Genomic DNA, 23516 nt, shown 5'->3' on the forward strand with positions numbered 1-23516 from the left:
CCCACCTTCCCAACAAGTCTTCTGACAGCATTAAGTCAATGTATGAATATTAGTGATGGAGATGCACTAGGAATGGTGGACTATATTGGACCACATTGGCCCAGTCCTGAAGGCAGGAGAGCTCCAGGTCTGATATCACCTCCATATCCTCCAATACAGGTAATGAGAGGAGCACAATATTCACCATCGCAGCTGATTGGCCTCTTCCTCAGCCACATTCTGCTGCACAACTTGCTGGAACAAAGTCTCCTTCTCCTGGCGTGTTTTCTTTCCAGCACAGGTGAGGCCTGGAGGAGAGGAATACAGAGAGATGTGACCATGAATGATACATTAAAATGTCCTCTTCCTCATATCGTGTTCCCTCACCTTCACGCATGTCCTTCAGTCGGACTTTCCCCGGCTGCTGGTTCAGGACGGTGGCCACGGCATGAGGATTGGAGAGATTGAGTGGGAATCGCAGATCGTGGAACTCGATGACCTGAGATTGGTGTATAAAATATACAGAATAATAATCAATTAGAACCCGATGTGATTATATACACGACTTATAGACACCTCTGAATGTACAATCCCGACACCGACCACCATTCATGGAGACGTACCCGTGACGCGTTCTGCTGCAGAGACTGCAAATGTCTCTTCTTGCGGGAAATTCTCAATGCCGCTTTCTCGGGGCCCTTCAGGCTCGCCATGGAGGAAACTTTGACCTTTTCAGACTCTTCTTTCCTTTAGAGACAATAGAGCCACCATTAGAGGAACCCAACCGAGGTCACAAAAATGGTGTAACATTGGCTCCACCGGGGATATACGCACACGGCAGAGAGATTCGGGGAGCAGGTCCCGGTGAAGACACAGATGTACGGTTTGGCATTAAACTCGGAAATCGATAATTCCAGGCTGATCTGAGCCGTCCCATAGCTGGATGGGGTGAAAGTGACCTCTACATCGACGGCACCGTTCCCGGGAATAATTCCTGAAACAGATTGAAAACCATTTCTATACCCGAATGCTGAGCACATTGACCCTCATCTACTCTGCATCCAGTGTATGGCCCCCACTGGCGTGTCTGGATGCACGGCTAAACCCCCTATCCCTCCCACTGCACCCACTTTGTACACCCAAATGTTGACCACATCGACCCACATCCACTCTGCGTCCAGATATATGGCCCCCACGGGCTGGTCTTGATGCAGTTTAACCCCCCCCAACCTCCTATTGCACCCACTTTGAACACCTGAATGATGACCACATGGACCCACATCCACTCTGCGTCCAGATATATGGCCCCCACGGGCTGGTCTTGATGCAGTTTAACCCCCCCCAACCTCCTATCGCACCCACTTTGAACACCTGAATGATGACCACATGGACCCACATCCACTCTGCGTCCAGATATATGGCCCCCACAGGCTGGACTTGATGCAGTTTGACCCCCCCAGCCTCCCACTGCACCCATTTTGTACACCCAAATGTTGACCACATAAACCCTCATCCACTCCGCATCCAGATATATGGTCGCCACGGGCTGGTCTTGATGCAGTTTGACCCCCCACCTCCCTACTGCACCCACTTGGTACACCTGAATGATGACCACATCGACCCACATCCACTCTGCGTCCAGCTCTACAGCCCCCACGGGCTGGTCTTGATGCAGTTTGACCCCCACCCTCCTACTGCACCCACTTTGTACACCTGAATGATGACCACATCGACCCACATCCACTCTGTGTCCAGCTCTACAGCCCCCATGGGCTGGTCTTGATGCAGTTTGACCCCCCACCTCCCTACTGCACCCACTTTGTACACCCAACTGTTGACCACATCGACCCACATCCACTCTGTGTCCAGCTCTACGGCCCCCACGGGCTGGTCTTGATGCAGTTTGACCCCCCCACCCTCCTACTGCACCCACTTTGTACACCTGAATGATGATCACATCGACCCACATCCACTCTGCGTCCAGCTATATGGCCCCCACGGGCTGGTCTTGATGCAGTTTAACCCCCCCACCCTCCTACTGCACCCACTTTGTACACCTGAATGATGATCACATGGACCCACATCCACTCTGTGTCCAGCTCTATGGCCCCCATGGGCTGGTCTGGAAGCAAGGTTTAACCTCCCCCCCACCACCACCACTGCACCCGACTGGGCTTGTAATTCCCCTCCCCCTCTACCGTAACACATCAAAGGGTTTACAATCTATTTTATATCTACTTTAGACTCTCCAAGTCCCGTAATGATTAACTCCAGGAGAACGTTTCATGTCCATTATGGATTCCTGTGAAGTCAGGAAATCATTTTTCAATTGAGCTGCCTTACACTTCGTGAAATCTCTCTAATATGGATTGTTCATACGCCAGCTGGAAGCTGAAAACAGGCTTGCAGTGGGCGTGTCTATTCTGTAAGATGATAAGTAGGAGGTAAGGGGACATCTCAGGCTGAGTGCCCCCATTGTGATGACATCTACAGGTATTCCAATGAACAGGAAGGGGCGGGGCAGTGGCACAGAGTCTGCAGAATGGCCCCCTTATTATGTCATGCAGAAATCACGTGACAATCCGCACAGACAGACGTGTTGGGGGTCTATACTGTATGACCGATCGATAAATGGGGGCTTAGTTACATAGTTAGTCTGGCTGAGAAAAGACAAAACTCCATCCAGTTCAACCATAAAAAAAAAACAAGTTATAATCCTCCCCCCACAGATGATCCAGAGGAAGGCAAACCAGCAAAGTACGATCCGATCTCCTCCTGCAGGGGAAACATTCCTTCCTGATCCCCCGAGAGGCAATCGGATATTCCCTGGATCACCTTTCCCTATAAATGTTATATCCAGTTATAGTCTCTGTCCAAGTATACCACGTCCACCGCCACCCCTCTGTCCAAGTATACCACGTCCACCGCCACCCCTCTGTCCAAGTATACCACGTCCACCGCCACCCCTCTGTCCAAGTATACCACGTCCACAGCCACCCCTCTGTCCAAGTATACCACGTCCACCGCCACCCCTCTGTCCAAGTATACCACGTCCACAGCCACCCCTCTGTCCAAGTATACCACGTCCACCGCCACCCCTCTGTCCAAGTATACCACGTCCACAGCCACCCCTCTGTCCAAGTATACCACGTCCACAGCCACCCCTCTGTCCAAGTATACCACGTCCACCGCCACCCCTCTGTCCAAGTATACCACGTCCACCGCCACCCCTCTGTCCAAGTATACCAAGTCCACCGCCACCCCTCTGTCCAAGTATACCACGTCCACCGCCACCCCTCTGTCCAAGTATACCAAGTCCACCGCCACCCCTCTGTCCAAGTATACCACGTCCACCGCCACCCCTCTGTCCAAGTATACCACGTCCACCGCCACCCCTCTGTCCAAGTATACCACGTCCACCGCCACCCCTCTGTCCAAGTATACCACGTCCACCGCCACCCCTCTGTCCAAGTATACCACGTACACCGCCACCCCTCTGTCCAAGTATACCACGTCCACAGCCACCCCTCTGTCCAAGTATACCACGTCCACCGCCACCCCTCTGTCCAAGTATACCACGTCCACAGCCACCCCTCTGTCCAAGTATACCACGTCCACCGCCACCCCTCTGTCCAAGTATACCACGTCCACCGCCACCCCTCTGTCCAAGTATACCAAGTCCACCGCCACCCCTCTGTCCAAGTATACCACGTCCACCGCCACCCCTCTGTCCAAGTATACCAAGTCCACCGCCACCCCTCTGTCCAAGTATACCACGTCCACCGCCACCCCTCTGTCCAAGTATACCACGTCCACAGCCACCCCTCTGTCCAAGTATACCACGTCCACAGCCACCCCTCTGTCCAAGTATACCACGTCCACCGCCACCCCTCTGTCCAAGTATACCACGTCCACCGCCACCCCTCTGTCCAAGTATACCACATCCACCGCCACCCCTCTGTCCAAGTATACCACGTCCACCGCCACCCCTCTGTCCAAGTATACCACGTCCACAGCCACCCCTCTGTCCAAGTATACCACAGCCACCCCTCTGTCCAAGTATACCACGTCCACCGCCACCCCTCTGTCCAAGTATACCACGTCCACCGCCACCCCTCTGTCCAAGTATACCACGTCCACCGCCACCCCTCTGTCCAAGTATACCACGTCCACAGCCACCCCTCTGTCCAAGTATACCACGTCCACCGCCACCGCTCTGTAAAAGTATACCACGTCCACCGCCACCCCTCTGTCCAACTATACCATGTCCACCGCCACCCCTCTGTCCAAGTATACCACGTCCACAGCCACCCCTCTGTCCAAGTATACCACGTCCACAGCCACCCCTCTGTCCAAGTATACCACATCCACCGCCACCCCTCTGTCCAAGTATACCACGTCCACCGCCACCCCTCTGTCCAAGTATACCAAGTCCACCGCCACCCCTCTGTCCAAGTATACCAGGTCCACCGCCACCCCTCTGTCCAAGTATACCACGTCCACCGCCACCCCTCTGTCCAAGTATACCACGTCCACAGCCACCCCTCTGTCCAAGTATACCACGTCCACCGCCACCCCTCTGTCCAAGTATACCACGTCCACCGCCACCCCTCTGTAAAAGTATACCACGTCCACCGCCACCCCTCTGTAAAAGTATACCACGTCCACCGCCACCCCTCTGTCCAAGTATACCACGTCCACCGCCACCCCTCTGTCCAAGTATACCACGTCCACCGCCACCCCTCTGTCCAAGTATACCACGTCCACCGCCACCCCTCTGTCCATGTATACCACGTCCACCGCCACCCCTCTATCCAAGTATACCGCGTCCACAGCCACCCCTCTGTCCAAGTATACCGCGTCCACAGCCACCCCCCTGTCCAAGTATACCACGTCCACAGCCCCCCTCTGTCCAAGTATACCACGTCCACTGCCACCCCTCTGTCCAAGTATACCACGTCCACAGCCCCCCTCTGTCCAAGTATACCACGTCCACAGCCACCCCTCTGTCCAAGTATACCACATCCACCCCTCTGTCCAAGTATACCACGTCCACAGCCACCCCTCTGTCCAAGTATACCACGTCCACAGCCACCCCTCTGTCCATGTATACCACGTCCACAGCCACCCCTCTATCCAAGTATACCACGTCCACTGCCACCCCTCTGTCCAAGTATACCACAACCACCGCCACCCCTCTGTCCATGTATACCACGTCCACAGCCACCCCTCTATCCAAGTATACCACGTCCACCGCCACCCCTCTATCCAAGTATACCGCGTCCACAGCCACCCCTCTGTCCAAGTATACCGCGTCCACAGCCACCCCCCTGTCCAAGTATACCACGTCCACTGCCACCCCTCTGTCCAAGTATACCACGTCCACAGCCCCCCCTCTGTCCAAGTATACCACGTCCACAGCCACCCCTCTGTCCAAGTATACCACATCCACATCCACCCCTCTGTCCAAGTATAGCACATCCACCCCTCTGTCCAAGTATACCACGTCCACAGCCACCCCTCTGTCCAAGTATACCACGTTCACAGCCACCCCTCTGTCCAAGTATACCACATCCACAGCCACCCCTCTGTCCAAGTATACCACGTTCACAGCCCCCCCTCTGTCCAAGTATACCACGTCCACCACCACCCCTCTGTCCAAGTATATCACGTCCACCGCCACCCCTCTGTCCAAGTATACCACGGCCACAGCCACTCCTCTGTCCAAGTATATCACGTCCACCGCCACCCCTCTGTCCAAGTATACCACGGCCACAGCCACTCCTCTGTCCAAGTATACCACAAAGGGATTTCATACATTGTCCTTCTCTTTGTCCCCCCCCTCTAGATGGTTCTGTAAAGGGCCTACATGCTGGGACCGGACCTTTCTACTATTCATAGATTGGACGAATATTTGGGGTTGGCCCTGTTATCTTTTGCAATCTCTCGTTCGTTTTCAATTTTTGCGTCTTTACTTCCTTCTTCCATCTTCTGTTCTCTGTAATGTGTAATCGATGATGGTGTTCCTTCATTGTGATCTGTAATAAAAGCTCTTTTCCGATTATCTATAACGTTTGTCACTTTGGCCGGAAGACACAGAGGTTGGATTTGTAGCCTTTTATACTTGTTCCCCATGGGGATATATTCTGCAGTGCGGTCACATACAGTCCAGCTCAGGGATTGCTGGAGGAAAGTCCTGCATCCTTTCTTGGATACACAGAATATAACTGGATCAGGGGCGGACTGACCATTTGGAAACATTGCCCGAGGGCCCGGGGTCAGTAGGGGGCCCCATGAGATGCCCCTGGTACCTTTTTCATAGGCTTTTTGGAGTTTGGGCAAGGACACGGGCCCCATGTTCCCCTATTGCCCGGGGGCCCCATGAGTTGTCAGTCCGCCCCTGAACTGGATATAACATTTATAGGGAAAGGTGATCCCACGAATATCCGATTATTGATCCCGGGAATATCCGATTGCCTCTCGGGGGGTCAGGAAGGAATGTTTCCCCTGCAGGAGGAGATTGGATCGTGCTTTGCTGGGATTTTGCCTTCCTCTGGATCATCTGTGGGTGGAGGATTATATATATATTTTTTGATGGTTGAACTGGATGGACTTTTGTCATTTTTCAGCCAGACTAACTATGTAACTCCCGTTTCTGTGTTGTGTTCATCGATGCCAATATTTCCTCCCAGTCTATGTCTCGGACTCTGCACTTTCCTCTGTGGATATTCTAGGGCGGGTGTCGGCAACCCGCGGCTCTTTTTCATCTTTGCTGCGGCTCCGGAGCACACTGCCCACCAGGTGACAGGCAATAGGGTTTCAGTGGTCGGCAAGCCGCGGATCGCAAGCCACATGCGGCTCTTCTGTGTGCCGGGCGCCCGCTCCCCTACCTCCTCTCGGGCGGCCGCCTCAAAAGTCAGGACTCTTTTAATCCGGCCCGCGGAGCGTGGAACATTAGCTGTCAGGATGTAGGCGGGGCAGCCAGGATGTAGGCGGGGCAGCGTGATGAACTCCTCTCACAGTCCGCCCTGAAGACCGGAACACAGCGCGGGAACACAACGAGAGGAACGCGCGGAGCAAAGGTAAGTGAATTGAGACAATATGGGGAATTAATTACTATATGGGGGATGAATTACTATATGGAGGATTAATTACTATAGGGGGGATGAATTACTATATGGGGGATGAATTACTATATGGGGGATGAATTACTATATGGGGGATGAATTACTATATGGGGGATGAATTACTATGGGGGATTAATTACTATATGGGGGATGAATTACTATAGGGGGGATGAATTACTATGGAGGATGAATTACTATATGGGGGATGAATTACTATATGGGGGATGAATTACTATATGGGGGATGAATTACTATGGGGGATTAATTACTATATGGGGGATTAATTACTATAGGGGGGATGAATTACTATGGAGGATGAATTACTATATGGGGGATGAATTACTATATGGGGGATGAATTACTATATGGGGGATGAATTACTATATGGGGGATGAATTACTATGGGGGATTAATTACTATATGGGGGATGAATTACTATAGGGGGGATGAATTACTATATGGGGGATGAATTACTATATGGGGGATGAATTACTATATGGGGGATGAATTACTATATGGGGGATGAATTACTATATGGGGGATGAATTACTATGGGGGATTAATTACTATATGGGGGATGAATTACTATAGGGGGGATGAATTACTATGGAGGATGAATTACTATATGGGGGATTAATTACTATATGGGGGATGAATTACTATATGGGGGATGAATTACTATGGGGGATTAATTACTATATGGGGGATTAATTACTATAGGGGGGATGAATTACTATGGAGGATGAATTACTATATGGGGGATGAATTACTATATGGGGGATGAATTACTATAGGGGGGATGAATTACTATATGGGGGATGAATTACTATATGGGGGATGAATTACTATGGAGGATGAATTACTATATGGGGGATGAATTACTATGGAGGATGAATTACTATATGGGGGATGAATTACTATGGGGGATGAATTACTATATGGGGGCTGAATTACTATATGGGGGATGAATTACTATATGGGGGATGAATTACTATGGGGGATGAATTACTATGGGGGATGAATTACTATATGGGGGATGAATTACTATGGGGGATGAATTACTATATGGGGGATGAATTACTATATGGGGGATGAATTACTATATGGGGAATGAATTACTATATGGGGGATGAATTACTATATGGGGGATGAATTACTATGGAGGATGAATTACTATATGGGGGATGAATTACTATATGGGGGATGAATTACTATGGGGGATGAATTACTATATGGGGGATGAATTACTATATGGGGGATGAATTACTATATGGGGGATGAATTACTATATGGGGGATGAATTACTATGGAGGATGAATTACTATATGGGGGATGAATTACTATGGGGGATGAATTACTATATGGGGGATGAATTACTATGGGGGATGAATTACTATGGAGGATGAATTACTATATGGGGGATGAATTACTATGGAGGATGAATTACTATATGGAGGATGAATTACTATATGGGGGATGAATTACTATATGGGGGATGAATTACTATGGGGGATGAATTACTATGGAGGATGAATTACTATATGGGGGATGAATTACTATATGGGGGATGAATTACTATATGGGGGATGAATTACTATGGGGGATGAATTACTATATGGGGGATGAATTACTATATGGGGGATGAAGCTAACTGCACGATCCTGTATATAGCATTAAGGTAAGAAACAATATATGCAGTGTCGGATTTGTTTTAAATGTTGCAATGGTTTTGCGGCTCCCAGTCTTTTTTTTCCCTTCGGAAACGGGTCCAAGTGGCTCTTTATGTCTTAAAAGTTGCAGACCCCTGCCCTAGGGATTGCAGTCAATGTGGATCAGTACAATGTAACAGAATGGAGGGAACTCTTCGCTGGTTCTGGGAAGTTCGAAACAAAATATCCGAAATAATTGAAGTGACATTTCCATTATCAGTAAATACAATCCGGGCCGATGGAGGAAGAAACCGACCTCCCTCAGGAGTATCCGAATACGTAAATCCCAGTACAGTGCCCTCCAACAAGGGAGATCTACAATGAAGGACAGACTGCCGGGATAGGAGGAGTCTGCATTCTCACATATGGAAGAGATCAGTGTCTGTGGTGATCCAGCAGAAGGATCAGCAGTGAGATGGGATCCAATTCTGGACCATCCTGAGATCCAATCACTGCAGAGGACCCCACAGGCATCAATGGGATGGGATCAGATTCTGGACCAATCCTACCTCTGGACCACCCTGAGATCCAATCACTGCAGAGGACCCCATAGGCATCAATGGGATGGGATCAGATTCTGGACCAATCCTACCTCTGGACCACCCTGAGATCCAATCACTGCAGAGGACCCCATAGACATCAATGGGATGGGATCAGATACTGGACAAATCCTACCTGTGGACCACCATGGGATCTGATCACTGCAGAGGACCCCACAGGCATCGATGGGATAGGATGTAAGGAGGGGTTCTGATGGGGACCTAAATTTAGGGGGGGGGTCTGATGGGGACCCTGATGTAAGGAGGGGTTCTGGTAGGGACCCTGATGTGAGGAGGGGTTGTGATGGAGACCCTGATGTAAGGAGGAGTCTCTGATGTAAGGAGGGGCTCTGATGGGGACCCTGATGTAAGGAGGGCCTCTGATGGGGACCCTGATGAAAGGAGGGCCTCTGATGGAGACCCTGATGTAAGGAGGAGTCTCTGATGTAAGCAGGGGCTCTGATGGGGACCCTGATGAAAGGAGGGGCTCTGATGGGGACCCTGATGTAAAGGGGGACTGAAGTTCTCTTTTCTCCCCAATCATACATTCTGATTCCATAGGACCGATCCCAGCAGTACAGATTTATGATATATTTGTTGATTATTTTGGGTCTGTGAAGGTTTGTAGGGTGTATGATGGGGCCCTCGCAGGGAAAGGCCCCGAATCTATCATCTCCTTGTCCGGGACTCTGAGCTCCGCACGTTTCTATTACCGATACTGCAGACCTGATTGGCTGATGGATGGCGACAGTCCCTGGAAATAAATGTTGTCTATTATCCGTCTCCAGATGGAACCTCATGATGAAGATCAGTAATAATCCTCGAATATTGGACAAGGAGGTCCCCCGCCACTAATGACCCCAATAATCGGGTTCCCGGGACGCCTCGTTATACCGCCTGCTGAGAAACTCCAATATAACGCGCCGACAGATCCAACCAATCACCCCAATTACAGATCCAACCAATCACCCCAATTACAGATCCAGGCAATCACCCCAATTACAGATCCAGCCAATCACCCCAATTACAGATCCAGCCAATCACCCCAATTACATCCCGACGTGAGAGACGCTTCATCAACAATGTAATAACAGAGTGACACCAGGTCATCAGTTCCACAACAGGAGGCATGGGGAACCTCACACCGCACTGAGAGGGACATCCCAAGACTCTCCTACAATGGGGCCCCCAATGGCGTGACACCGCCCAGCTCACAATTCTCACACTCCGCTGCTGATTGATGATTGGGGAACTGTGGCAGAGCTGACACTATCATTTACAGATAATCACCGACACCTTCCAGAACTTTCCTCTGAAGGCGATTTCTGTGTCAGACTCCGAGGTGCAAATCCCACCAGAGTCTATCCATACACAGGTTCTCTCCACTCATCCCATACTGTGTGTGACTGTGGGGGAGGGGACATTAGAGTGTCAGCTCCTCTGGTACAGAGACTGATGTGACTGTGGGGGGAGGGGACATTAGAGCGTAAGCTCCTCTGGTACAGAGACTGATGTGACTGTGGGGGGAGGGGACATTAGAGCGTAAGCTCCTCTGGTACAGAGACTGATGGGACTGTGGGGGAGGGGACATTAGAGTGTAAGCTCCTAGACTGTTGGGACTGTGGGGGAGGGGACATTAGAGTGTAAATTTTTTGTTTATTAAAAATCTTACAAACAACATAATAAAAACCATATTTACATATATACAGAATAAAATATAAATATATATAATTAAACAAAAACAGCTACTTCAGCAAAGAAAACAAACGGCTTTTTTGCCAGAAATAAAACAAAACAGAACCAATCATATTTTAGTATTACTATTATCATCATCTTTAGATCACATCTTAACACAACCCGACCGTCACCTAAGCCCCGCCCTCAGGCTAACAAACGATGAAACATTCATCCCACGCACTGATCCCACGCACTGATCCCACGCATTGATCCCACGCACTGATCCCACGCATTGATCCCACACATTGATCCCATACATGCCGCCTTTCTTCAAAAATCTGATGCTACAAAAATCTAGAGGACGTAAAAGGACAGAAAGAGAAGCCACGCCCCCAGAGACTGACTGACAGCAGCTACGGGGACCTGACATTCCTCCACGCCTTTGTCCAGGCTCCCGGCCACCACCCGTCCTTCTCAAGACCCCGAATCTTCCCAACCTCACCCAGAATGTTCACCACCACCTCGACAAGAGGAAACCTGACACCGTGCATTCCACGTGTATTAACGGACTACTAGGCTAACTAGAAAAAGTGTCTCAAAATCAAAGTCCCGGTGAGTCTGAAAGGCTCCGTAAGACCACTCCGCGTAACTCAAGCGGGAAAGGAAAGGGATCCCCAGAGCCCCACCCACCCGCTTGTAGACTTCTATATTGAAGGGGCACTGAAGCAAGAAATGGTCCATCGTCTCCTCCACCCCACCGCACTCCACTCTTGGACAACCACGGTTCTCCGCAGAGCAATGCATCAGGTTGCCCTTCACATAGAGTCTGCCATGGAACGTGAGCCAGGCCAAGTCCCGAAACTTTAAAGGGATTCTCTCCAGATTCATCAAACGCAGACCCTCCCTCATAACCGGGCCTGGGCAATCCCTCCCCCATAACGGGGCCTGGGCAATCCCTCCCCCATAACGGGGCCTGGGCAATCCCTCCCACATAACGGGGCCTGGGCAATCCCTCCCCCATAACGGGGCCTGGGCAATCCCTCCCCCATAACGGGGCCTGGGCAATCCCTCCCACATAACGGGGCCTGGGCAATCCCTCTCACATAACGGGGCCTGGGCAATCCCTCTCCCATAACCGGGCCTGGGCAATCCCTCCCCCATAACCGGGCCTGGGCAATCCATCCCCCATAACCGGGCCTGGGCAATCCCTCCCCCATAACCGGGCCTGGGCAATCCCTCCCCCATAACCGGGCCTGGGCAATCCATCCCCCATAACCGGGCCTGGGCAATCCCTCCCCCATAACCGGGCCTGGGCAATCCCTCTCACATAACGGGGCCTGGGCAATCCCTCTCCCATAACCGGGCCTGGGCAATCCCTCCCCCATAACCGGGCCTGGGCAATCCCTCCCCCATAACCGGGCCTGGGCAATCCCTCCCCCATAACCGGGCCTGGGCAATCCCTCACCCATAACCGGGCCTGGGCAATCCCTCACCCATAACCGGGCCTGGGCAATCCCTCCCCCATAACTGGGCCTGGGCAATCCCTCAAGGCCAATGGCTCGCTAAAGGCAGATTCAACAACCCTCCTCTCAAGGGCCTTCCTAGGAAGAGATTTAATTTTCTCCGCCGTCACTCACCATTGCCGAAGCATTTTCAGACATGGGGCAACATAAGCCAGGAGCTTACCATGTTGGACCCTCAGGCTTTTCACTGGCCCACCATTCTCCCAGCTCTGCAGAAAAGGCCTAAACCGGGACTGAAAAATACCAACCCACCCAGGCGGTTCCTCTGCCAGCATGCTACCAAAATTATGTTTCAAAAACATCAGAGAAAAGAAAACCACCGGGGTCACCATACCTAGGCCACCCATCCGCCTGGGAAGGTAGGTTACAGACCTCTTAATGAGGTTCAGTCTGTTCCCCCATAACAGCTGGAAGAAACAACTGTAGATCCTCGCATAGAGAGACACTGGAACACAGACAAAGCCGACATACAGAAATACCGGGATCAGGTAAGTTTTAATCAGGTCAATCCTTTCCCTGTAAGAGAGTTTCCAATCCTTCCAGCTGGCCACCTTGGCATCGGCATCTTGTAGCCTGCTTACCCAATGTGCCGTAATCACCGGGACCAAATCTGATGCCTAAAACTTTAATTTCCTGCTGGGGCTCTGGGAAGGCATCCGGAAGGGTAAAGCCTTCGCCTTCCTCTCCCATCCAGAAAACCTCATTCTAGAAGAGGTCAGCAGGTCTTCACAATACCTCCAGTATAGAAGTATGAGGGATCATCCAATAGGACGGAATGGGGGAGAATTCCTGAGACCTATACACTTCACTTCACCCCCTAAATCTATGTCAGTGCTCAGTGATGGAACAGCATACTGCTCCATCACTGAGACCACCTCCTCCGCCTCCTGCCTCAGCATACTGTTCCATCACCGAGACCACCACCTCCGCCTTCCGCCTCAGCATACTGTTCCATCACCGAAACCCCCCCCTCCGCCTCCTGCCTCAGCGTACTGTTCCATCACCGAGACCACCTCCCCCGCTCCTGCCTCAGCGTACTGTTCCATCACCGAAACCACCTCCCCCGCCTCCTGCCTCAGCATACTGTTCCATCACCGAGACCACCACCTCCGCCTCCTGCCTCAGTGTACTGTTCCATCACCGAGACCACCTCCCCCGCCTCCCGCCTCAGCGTACTGTTCCATCACCGAGACCCCCTCCTCCGCCTCCCGCCTCAGCGTACTGTTCCATCACCGAGACCACCACCTCCGCCTCCCGCCTCAGCATACTGTTCCATCACCGAGACCACCTCCTCCGCCTCCTCAGCGTACCATTCCGTCACTGAGACCACCTCCTCCGCCTCCTGCCTCAGCGTACTGTTCCATCACCGAGACCACCTCCTCCACCTCCTACCTCAGCATACTGTTCCATCACCGAGACCACCTCCTCCACCTCCTGCCTCAGCATACTGTTCCATCACTGAGACCACCTCCTCCGCCTCCTGCCTCAGCATACTGTTCCATCACCGAGACCACCTCCTGCCTCAGCGTACTGTTCCGTCACTGAGACCTCCTCCTCTGCCTCCTGCCTCAGCGTACTGTTCCATCACCGAGACCACCTCCTCCTCCTCCTGCCTCAGTGTACTGTTCCATCACCGAGACCACCTCCTCCACCTCCTGCCTCAGCGTACTGTTCCATCACCGAGACCACCACCTCCGCCTCCTGCCTCAGCGTACTGTTCCATCACCGAGACCACCACCTCCTCCACCTCCTGCCTCAGCATACTGTTCCATCACCGAGACCACCACCTCCTCCACCTCCTACCTCAGCATACTGTTCCATCACCGAGACCACCACCTCCTCCACCTCCTGCCTCAGCATACTGTTCCATCACCGAGACCACCACCTCCTCCACCTCCTGCCTCAGCGTACTGTTCCATCACCGAGACCACCTCCTCCGCCTCCCGCCTCAGCGTACTGTTCCATCACCGAGACCACCTCCTCCGCCTCCCGCCTCAGCGTACTGTTCCATCACCGAGACCACCTCCTCCGCCTCCCGCCTCAGCGTACTGTTCCATCACCGAGACCACCTCCTCCGCCTCCCGCCTCAGCGTACTGTTCCATCACCGAGACCACCTCCTCCGCCTCCTGCCTCAGCGTACTGTTCCATCACCGAGACCACCTCCTCCGCCTCCTACCTCAGCATACCGTTCCATCACCGAGACCACCTCCTCCCGCCTCAGCATACTGTTCCATCACCGAGACCACCTCCTCCGCCTCCTACCTCAGCATACCGTTCCATCACCGAGACCACCTCCTCCACCTCCCGCCTCAGCGTACTGTTCCATCACCGAGACCCCCTCCTCCGCCTCCTGCTTCAGCATACCGTTCCATCACCGAGACCACCTCCTTCACCTTCTGCCTCAGCGTAAAGACCACCTCCTCCACCTCCTGCCTCAGCATACTGTTCCATCACCGAGACCACCACCTCCGCCTTCCGCCTCAGCATACTGTTCCATCACCGAGACCACCACCTCCGCCTTCCGCCTCAGCATACTGTTCCATCACCGAAACCCCCTCCTCCGCCTCCTGCCTCAGCGTACTGTTCCATCACCGAGACCACCTCCTCCGCCTCCTGCCTCAGCGTACTGTTCCATCACCGAGACCACCTCCCCCGCCTCCTGCCTCAGCGTACTGTTCCATCACCGAGACCACCTCCCCCGCCTCCTGCCTCAGCGTACTGTTCCATCACCGAGACCACCACCTCCGCCTCCTGCCTCAGCGTACTGTTCCATCACCGAGACCACCTCCTCCGCCTCCCGCCTCAGCATACTGTTCCATCACCGAGACCACCACCTCCGCCTTCCGCCTCAGCATACTGTTCCATCATCGAGACCACCTCCTCCGCCTCCTCAGCGTACCATTCCGTCACTGAGACCACCTCCTCCGCCTCCTCAGCGTACCATTCCGTCACTGAGACCACCTCCTCCGCCTCCTGCCTCAGCGTACTGTTCCATCACCGAGACCACCTCCTCCACCTCCTACCTCAGCATACTGTTCCATCACCGAGACCACCACCTCCTCCACCTCCTGCTTCAGCATACTGTTCCATCACTGAGACCACCTCCTCCGCCTCCTGCCTCAGCATACTGTTCCATCACCGAGACCACCTCCTGCCTCAGCGTACTGTTCCGTCACTGAGACCTCCTCCTCTGCCTCCTGCCTCAGCGTACTGTTCCATCACCGAGACCACCTCCTCCGCCTCCTGCCTCAGCATACTGTTCCATCAGCGAGACCACCTCCTCCTCCTCCTGCCTCAGTGTACTGTTCCATCACCGAGACCACCTCCTCCACCTCCTGCCTCAGCGTACTGTTCCATCACCGAGACCACCACCTCCTCCTCCTGCCTCAGCGTACTGTTCCATCACCGAGACCACCACCTCCTCCACCTCCTGCCTCAGCATACTGTTCCATCACCGAGACCACCACCTCCTCCACCTCCTACCTCAGCATACTGTTCCATCACCGAGACCACCTCCTCCACCTCCTACCTCAGCATACTGTTCCATCACCGAGACCACCACCTCCTCCACCTCCTGCCTCAGCATACTGTTCCATCACCGAGACCACCTCCTCCGCCTCCCGCCTCAGCGTACTGTTCCATCACCGAGACCACCTCCTCCGCCTCCCGCCTCAGCGTACTGTTCCATCACCGAGACCACCTCCTCCGCCTCCCGCCTCAGCGTACTGTTCCATCACCGAGACCACCTCCTCCCGCCTCAGCATACTGTTCCATCACCGAGACCACCTCCTCCGCCTCCTACCTCAGCATACCGTTCCATCACCGAGACCACCTCCTCCACCTCCCGCCTCAGCGTACTGTTCCATCACCGAGACCCCCTCCTCCGCCTCCTGCTTCAGCATACCGTTCCATCACCGAGACCACCTTCACCTTCTGCCTCAGCGTAAAGACCACCTCCTCCACCTCCTGCCTCAGCGTACCGTTCCATCACCGAGACCACCTCCTCCACCTCCTGCCTCAGCGTACTGTTCCATCACCGAGACCACCTCCCCCACCTCCTGCCTCAGTATACTGTTCCATCACCGAGACCACCTCCCCCACCTCCTGCCTCAGCGTACTGTTCCATCACCGAGACCACCCCCCCCACCTCCTGCCTCAGCGTACTGTTCCATCACCGAGACCACCTCCCCCACCTCCTGCCTCAGCGTACTGTTCCATCACCGAGACCACCTCCTCCGCCTCCTTCCTCAGCGTACTGTTCCATCACCGAGACCACCTCCCCCACCTCCTGCGTCAGCATACTGTTCCATCACCGAGACCACCTCCTCCGCCTCCCGCCTCAGCGTACTGTTCCATCACCGAGACCACCTCCTCCGCCTCCCGCCTCAGCGTACTGTTCCATCACCGAGACCCCCTCCTCCGCCTCCTGCCTCAGCGTACTGTTCCATCACCGAGACCACCACCTCCTCCACCTCCTACCTCAGCATACTGTTCCATCACCGAGACCACCTCCTCCGCCTCCTGCCTCAGCATACTGTTCCATCACCGAGACCACCTCCTCCGCCTCCCGCCTCAGCGTACTGTTCCATCACCGAGACCACCTCCTCCGCCTCCCGCCTCAGCGTACTGTTCCATCACCGAGACCACCTCCTGCCTCAGCATACCGTTCCATCACCGAGACCACCTCCTCCTCCTCCTGCCTCAGCATACTGTTCCATCACCGAGACCACCTCCTCCACCTCCTGCCTCAGCGTACTGTTCCATCACCGAGACCACCTCCTCCACCTCCCGCCTCAGCGTACTGTTCCATCACCGAGACCACCTCCTCCGCCTCCCGCCTCAGCGTACTGTTCCATCACCGAGACCCCCTCCTCCGCCTCCTGCCTCAGCGTACTGTTCCATCACCGAGACCACCTCCTCCGCCTCCTGCCTCAGCATACCGTTCCATCACCGAGACCACCTCCTCCACCTCCTGCCTCAGCGTACTGTTCCATCAGCGAGACCACCTCCTCCGCCTCCTGCCTCAGCATACTGTTCCATCAGCGAGACCCCCTCCTCCGCCTCCTGCCTCAGCGTAGTGTTCCATCACCGACACCACCTCCTCCACCTCCTGCCTCAGCGTACCATTCCATCACCGAGACCACCTCCTCCACCTCCTGCCTCAGCGTACCGTTCCATCACCGAGACCATCTCCTCCACCTCCTGCCTCAGCGTACTGTTCCATCACCGAGACCCCCTCCTCCGCCTCCTGCCTCAGCGTACTGTTCCATCACTGAGACCCCCTCCTCCGCCTCCTGCCTCAGCATACTGTTCCATCACCGAGACCACCTCCCCCACCTCCTGCCTCAGTATACTGTTCCATCACCGAGACCACCTCCTCCATCTCCTGCCTCAGCGTACTGTTCCATCACCGAGACCACCTCCTCCGCCTCCTGCCTCAGCATACTGTTCCATCACCGAGACCACCTCCTCCATCTCCTGCCTCAGCATACTGTTCCATCACCGAGACCACCTCCTCCACCTCCTGCCTCAGTATACTGTTCCATCACCGAGACCCCCTCCTGCCTCAGCATACTTTTCCATCACCGAGACCACCTCCTCCGCCTCCTGCCTCAGCATACTGTTCCATCATCGAGACCACCTCCTCCACCTCCTGCCTCAGCATACTGCTCCATCACCGAGACCACCTCCTCCGCCTCCCGCCTCAGCATACTGCTCCATCACCGAGACCCCCTCCTCCGCCTCCTGCCTCAGCATACTGTTCCATCACCCCTGACGCACACCTGAGCCAACCTCAAAGGGCCGTCCAATCCAACCATTCACAAGCATGAAGCTTTCAGCCCCTCTGTATAAGGTCTTTAGCCAATCGATGAAGCCCCCTCCAGGCCATACTTGCCAAGAAGCAGCCATAGGTACTCATGATTGACTCGATCAAAAGCTTTAGCCTGATCCAATGTCAGCAGGAACTGTCCCCAGCCTGCAGCCCTGCACCGCTCCAGGGCCTCCCGGACAGCTAACACCGCTGAAAAAGTGCTTCTTCCCTGAACCGAACAGTGCTGATGGCGAGAAAGTAATTCGCCCGCAACAGACGATAGACGCCATTAGAGTGTAAGCTCCTCTGGTACAGAGACTGATGTGACTCCTCTGGTATAGGACAGGTCCTCTTTCCCAGGATGGTACGTACCTGAAGTCGGGGAGATGTGGAATTCTTTGTGCTCATCTTTACAAATGATGCGAAATTCAAAATCAACAGGACAGCTGCAGTGTAGAGGGAGGATATACCGGGCGCTGCAGAGAAACACAACACTGGTTACAGACACGTGTAGCTACAACAGATATGTAACACGCAGCACTCCGCTCACACAAGGGGGCGCTCTGCTCCGCGCACACAAGGGGGCGCTCTGCTCCGCTCACACAAGGGGGTGCTCTGCTCCGCTCACACAAGGGGGCGCTCTGCTCCGCTCACACAAGGGGGCGCTCTGCTCCGCTCACACAAGGGGGCGCTCTGCTCCGCTCACACAAGGGGGCGCTCTGCTCCGCGCACACAAGGGGGCGCTCTGCTCCGCTCACACAAGGGGGCGCTCTGCTCCGCGCACACAAGGGGGGGCACTCTGCTCCGCTCACACAAGGGGGCGCTCTGCTCCGCTCACACAAGGGGGCGCTCTGCTCCGCGCACACAAGGGGGCGCTCTGCTCCGCTCACACAAGGGGGCGCTCTGCTCCGCTCACACAAGGGGGCGCTCTGCTCCGCTCACACAAGGGGGGCGCTCTGCTCCGCTCACACAAGGGGGCGCTCTGCTCCGCGCACACAAGGGGGGGCGCTCTGCTCCGCTCACACAAGGGGGCGCTCTGCTCCGCTCACACAAGGGGGCGCTCTGCTCCGCTCACACAAGGGGGGGCACTCTGCTCCGCTCACACAAGGGGGGCACTCTGCTCCGCTCACACAAGGGGGCGCTCTGCTCCGCTCACACAAGGGGGGCGCTCTGCTCCGCTCACACAAGGGGGCGCTCTGCTCCGCTCACACAAGGGGGCGCTCTGCTCCGCTCACACAAGGGGGGCGCTCTGCTCCGCTCACACAAGGGGGCGCTCTGCTCCGCTCACACAAGGGGGCGCTCTGCTCCGCTCACACAAGGGGGCGCTCTGCTCCGCTCACACAAGGGGGCGCTCTGCTCCGCTCACACAAGGGGGGGCACTCTGCTCCGCTCACACAAGGGGGGCGCTCTGCTCCGCTCACACAAGGGGGCGCTCTGCTCCGCTCACACAAGGGGGCGCTCTGCTCCGCTCACACAAGGGGGCGCTCTGCTCCGCTCACACAAGGGGGCGCTCTGCTCCGCTCACACAAGGGGGCGCTCTGCTCCGCTCACACAAGGGGGCGCTCTGCGCACACAAGGGGGCACTCTGCTCCGCACACGCAAGGGGGCGCTCTGCTCCGCTCAGGCAAGGGGGTGCTCCGCTCACACATGGGGGGCGCTCCGCTCCGCTCACACAAGGGGGGCGCTCCGCTCACACAAGGGGGCGCTCTGCTCCGCGCACACAAGGGGGGGCGCTCTGCTCCGCGCACACAGGGGGGGGCGCTCTGCTCCACACACACAAGGGGGGGCGCTCTGCTCCGCTCACACAAGGGGGCGCTCTGCTCCGCTCACACAAGGGGGCGCTCTGCTCCGCTCACACAAGGGGGCGCTCTGCGCACACAAGGGGGTGCTCTGCTCCACACACACAAGGGGGGGCGCTCTGCTCCGCGCACACAAGGGGGCGCTCTGCTCCGCGCACACAAGGGGGCGCTCTGCTCCACACACACAAGGGGGCGCTCTGCTCCGCGCACACAAGGGGGCGCTCTGCTCCACACACACAAGGGGGCGCTCTGCTCCACACACACAAGGGGGCGCTCTGCTCCGCGCACACAAGGGGGGGCGCTCTGCTCCACACACACAAGGGGGGGCGGTCTGCTCCGCTCACACAAGGGGGGCGCTCTGCTCCACGCACACAAGGGGGGGCTCTGCTCCGCTCACACAAGGGGGCGCTCTGCTCCGCGCACACAAGGGGGTGCTCTGCTCCACACACACAAGGGGGGGCGCTCTGCTCCGCTCACACAAGGGGGGCGCTCTGCTCCGCGCACACAAGGGGGGCGCTCTGCTCCGCGCACACAAGGGGGGCGCTCTGCTCCACGCACACAAGGGGGGCGCTCTGCTCCGCGCACACAAGGGGGCGCTCTGCCTTTTTTTGGGCTCAGTTGAAGGACACAGCAAATCATCGGCTGACATTTTCTGCTAGTGTCCGCTCCTCCTGTAGGCGACAATATAACCCATCAGTAGATGACCCGTTGTGTCCCCCCCATGGATGAGAAATGAAATGAGGATCCCCCATACAGCCCAATTCCCCTCCCCCCATCAGTAGAGGACTCGCTGTGTCCCCCCATGGATGAGAAATGAAATGAGGATCCCCCATACAGCCCAATTCCCCTCCCCCATCAGTAGAGGACTCGCTGTGTCCCCCCATGGAAGAGAAATGAAATGAGGATCCCCCATACAGCCCAATTCCCCTCCCCCATCAGTAGAGGACTCGCTGTGTCCCCCCATGGAAGAGAAATGAAATGAGGATCCCCCATACAGCCCAATTCCTCCCCCCCATCAGTAGAGGACACTCGCTGCCCCCCCCCATGGATGAGAAATGAAATGAGGAATTCCCCCCCCCCCCCATCAGTAGAGGACACTCGCTGCCCCCCCCCCCATGGATGAGAAATGAAATGAGGATCCCCCATACAGCCCAATTCCCCCCCCCCCCCCCATCAGTAGAGGACTCGCTGCCCCCCCCCATGGATGAGAAATGAAATGAGGACCCCCATACAGCCCAATTCCCCTCCCCCCCCCCATATTCTCTCTGATTGACCTTACATGGCTGCTGTCTGTCAGATGTGGAGAATGAGCAGCTGGATGTCTGTTATTAGAGCCGGGATTTATGACACCCATTTCCTGCCGCTGGCTCCCCGCCCGTCATGTTCCCACTTCATCCAACCCGGAGGTGAGAGCCGGCTTCCTGAGTCCTGGGGATGGATGGATGGATGGATGTCTCTGGGGGGGGGGGGACCAGAACTAAGGGATCAAAAATTCTCTCCTACAAAACAGTGACAGCCAACCTATGAGTAGTACGGGCCCTCAACTGGGACCCCTGATGTCACCAAGGGCCACACATAATATTCAGCAAATGTAATGCTACAGACGTTGGCCAGAGACTGCAGACATAGTACAGGGGATGACCAGAGACTGCGGACACAGTACAGGAGATGACCAGAGACTGCAGACATAGTACAGGGGATGACCAGAGACTGCGGACACAGTACAGGGATGACCAGAGACTGCGGACACAGTACAGGAGATGACCAGAGACTGCGGACACAGTACAGGAGATGACCAGAGACTGCAGACACAGTACAGGAGATGACCAGAGACTGCGGACATAGTACAGGAGATGACCAGAGACTGCGGACATAGTACAGGGATGACCAGAGACTGCGGACATAGTACAGGAGATGACCAGAGACTGCAGACACAGTACAGGAGATGACCAGAGACTGCGGACATAGTACAGGGGATGACCAGAGACTGCAGACATAGTACAGGGGATGACCAGAGACTGCGGACACAGTACAGGGATGACCAGAGACTGCAGACACAGTACAGGAGATGACCAGAGACTGCGGACATAGTACAGGAGATGACCAGAGACTGCGGACATAGTACAGGAGATGACCAGAGACTGCGGACACAGTACAGGAGATGACCAGAGACTGCAGACATAGTACAGGAGATGACCAGAGACTGCGGACATAGTACAGGAGATGACCAGAGACTGCGGACACAGTACAGGAGATGACCAGAGACTGCGGACACGGTACAGGAGATGACCAGAGACTGCGGACATAGTACAGGAGATGACCAGAGACTGCAGACACAGTACAGGAGATGACCGGAGACTGCGGACACGGTACAGGAGATGACCAGAGACTGCAGACATAGTACAGGAGATGACCAGAGACTGCGGACACAGTACAGGAGATGACCAGAGACTGCGGACATAGTACAGGAGATGACCGGAGACTGCGGACACAGTACAGGGATGACCAGAGACTGCGGACATAGTACAGGGATGACCGGAGACTGCGGACACAGTACAGGAGATGACCAGAGACTGCGGATATAGTACAGGAGATGACCAGAGACTGCGGACACAGTACAGGAGATGACCAGAGACTGCGGACATAGTACAGGAGATGACCAGAGAATGCAGACATACCTCCTCCAGACCCTGCACTTTCTGCTTCCCAGCTCCACCCCCAGCTTTTTCCCAGCAGCATAGAGGAGGACAGAACTCCCCCTACAGATCCTGCACCTCTCTGTGTAGCCGGAGCACCCCCTCGTCTCCACCTCCCCTGGTCCCAGCACTCAGCAAACTCCAGAAGCTGACCCCCAGCCCTCCTCTGGTCCTCCTCCAGACCCTGCACGTTCTGCTTCCCAGCCCCGCCCCCAGCTTCTTCCCTGCAACACAAGGTAAGAGGTTGCACTGTGATGTAAGAGATGGTGGGCTTCTCTTTACTCCTGAGGGGGGGCGGCTCTTGACATTTGAGGTAAAAGCTGGGCACACATAATGCTGATGCTGTTTGCCATGTAGAATACAGGAGAGTTCTTTTATTACCCGCCATCAACCTACACAGCACATATATATCCACACCAGGCCCCGCCCCCGAGGAGCAATCTAAGGTCCCTACATCACATTCATACTATACAGCCACTCACATTGGGTCATGTTCTGGGGGTTCTGGTTGTGTTCGGGGTGCAGCCGCCATGTTTGTTCTGTACATATAGAACGGCTGGAACCGTCACTCACATTGGGTCATGTTCTGGGGGTTCTGGTTGTGTTCGGGGTGCAGCCGCCATGTTTGTTCTGTACATATAGAACGGCTGGAAC

At 55.1% G+C, this 23516-nt stretch overlaps 1 protein-coding gene across 1 annotated transcript in view; it reads right to left on the minus strand.

The window, feature by feature from the left end:
* Positions 1-23485, minus strand: part of LOC149432432 (cilia- and flagella-associated protein 221-like) — a 54972-nt gene extending 31487 nt beyond the window's left edge. Inside the window, exons 1-6 of the mRNA XM_089665207.1 lie at positions 23436-23485; positions 18740-18843; positions 814-973; positions 603-726; positions 367-478; positions 185-287 (exon numbers count right to left, since the gene is read on the minus strand). Of these exons, the coding sequence (XP_089521333.1) occupies positions 185-287; positions 367-478; positions 603-726; positions 814-973; positions 18740-18843; positions 23436-23485 (653 nt within the window). The remainder of the gene's footprint in view (positions 1-184; positions 288-366; positions 479-602; positions 727-813; positions 974-18739; positions 18844-23435) is intronic.
* Between the last annotated feature and the right edge of the window lie 31 nt (positions 23486-23516).

This window comes from Staurois parvus, unplaced genomic scaffold (assembly GCF_062004578.1).
Source record: "Staurois parvus isolate SC_StPar_1 unplaced genomic scaffold, SC_StPar_1.0 ptg002141l, whole genome shotgun sequence".
Classification (NCBI taxonomy): Eukaryota; Metazoa; Chordata; class Amphibia; order Anura; family Ranidae; genus Staurois; species Staurois parvus.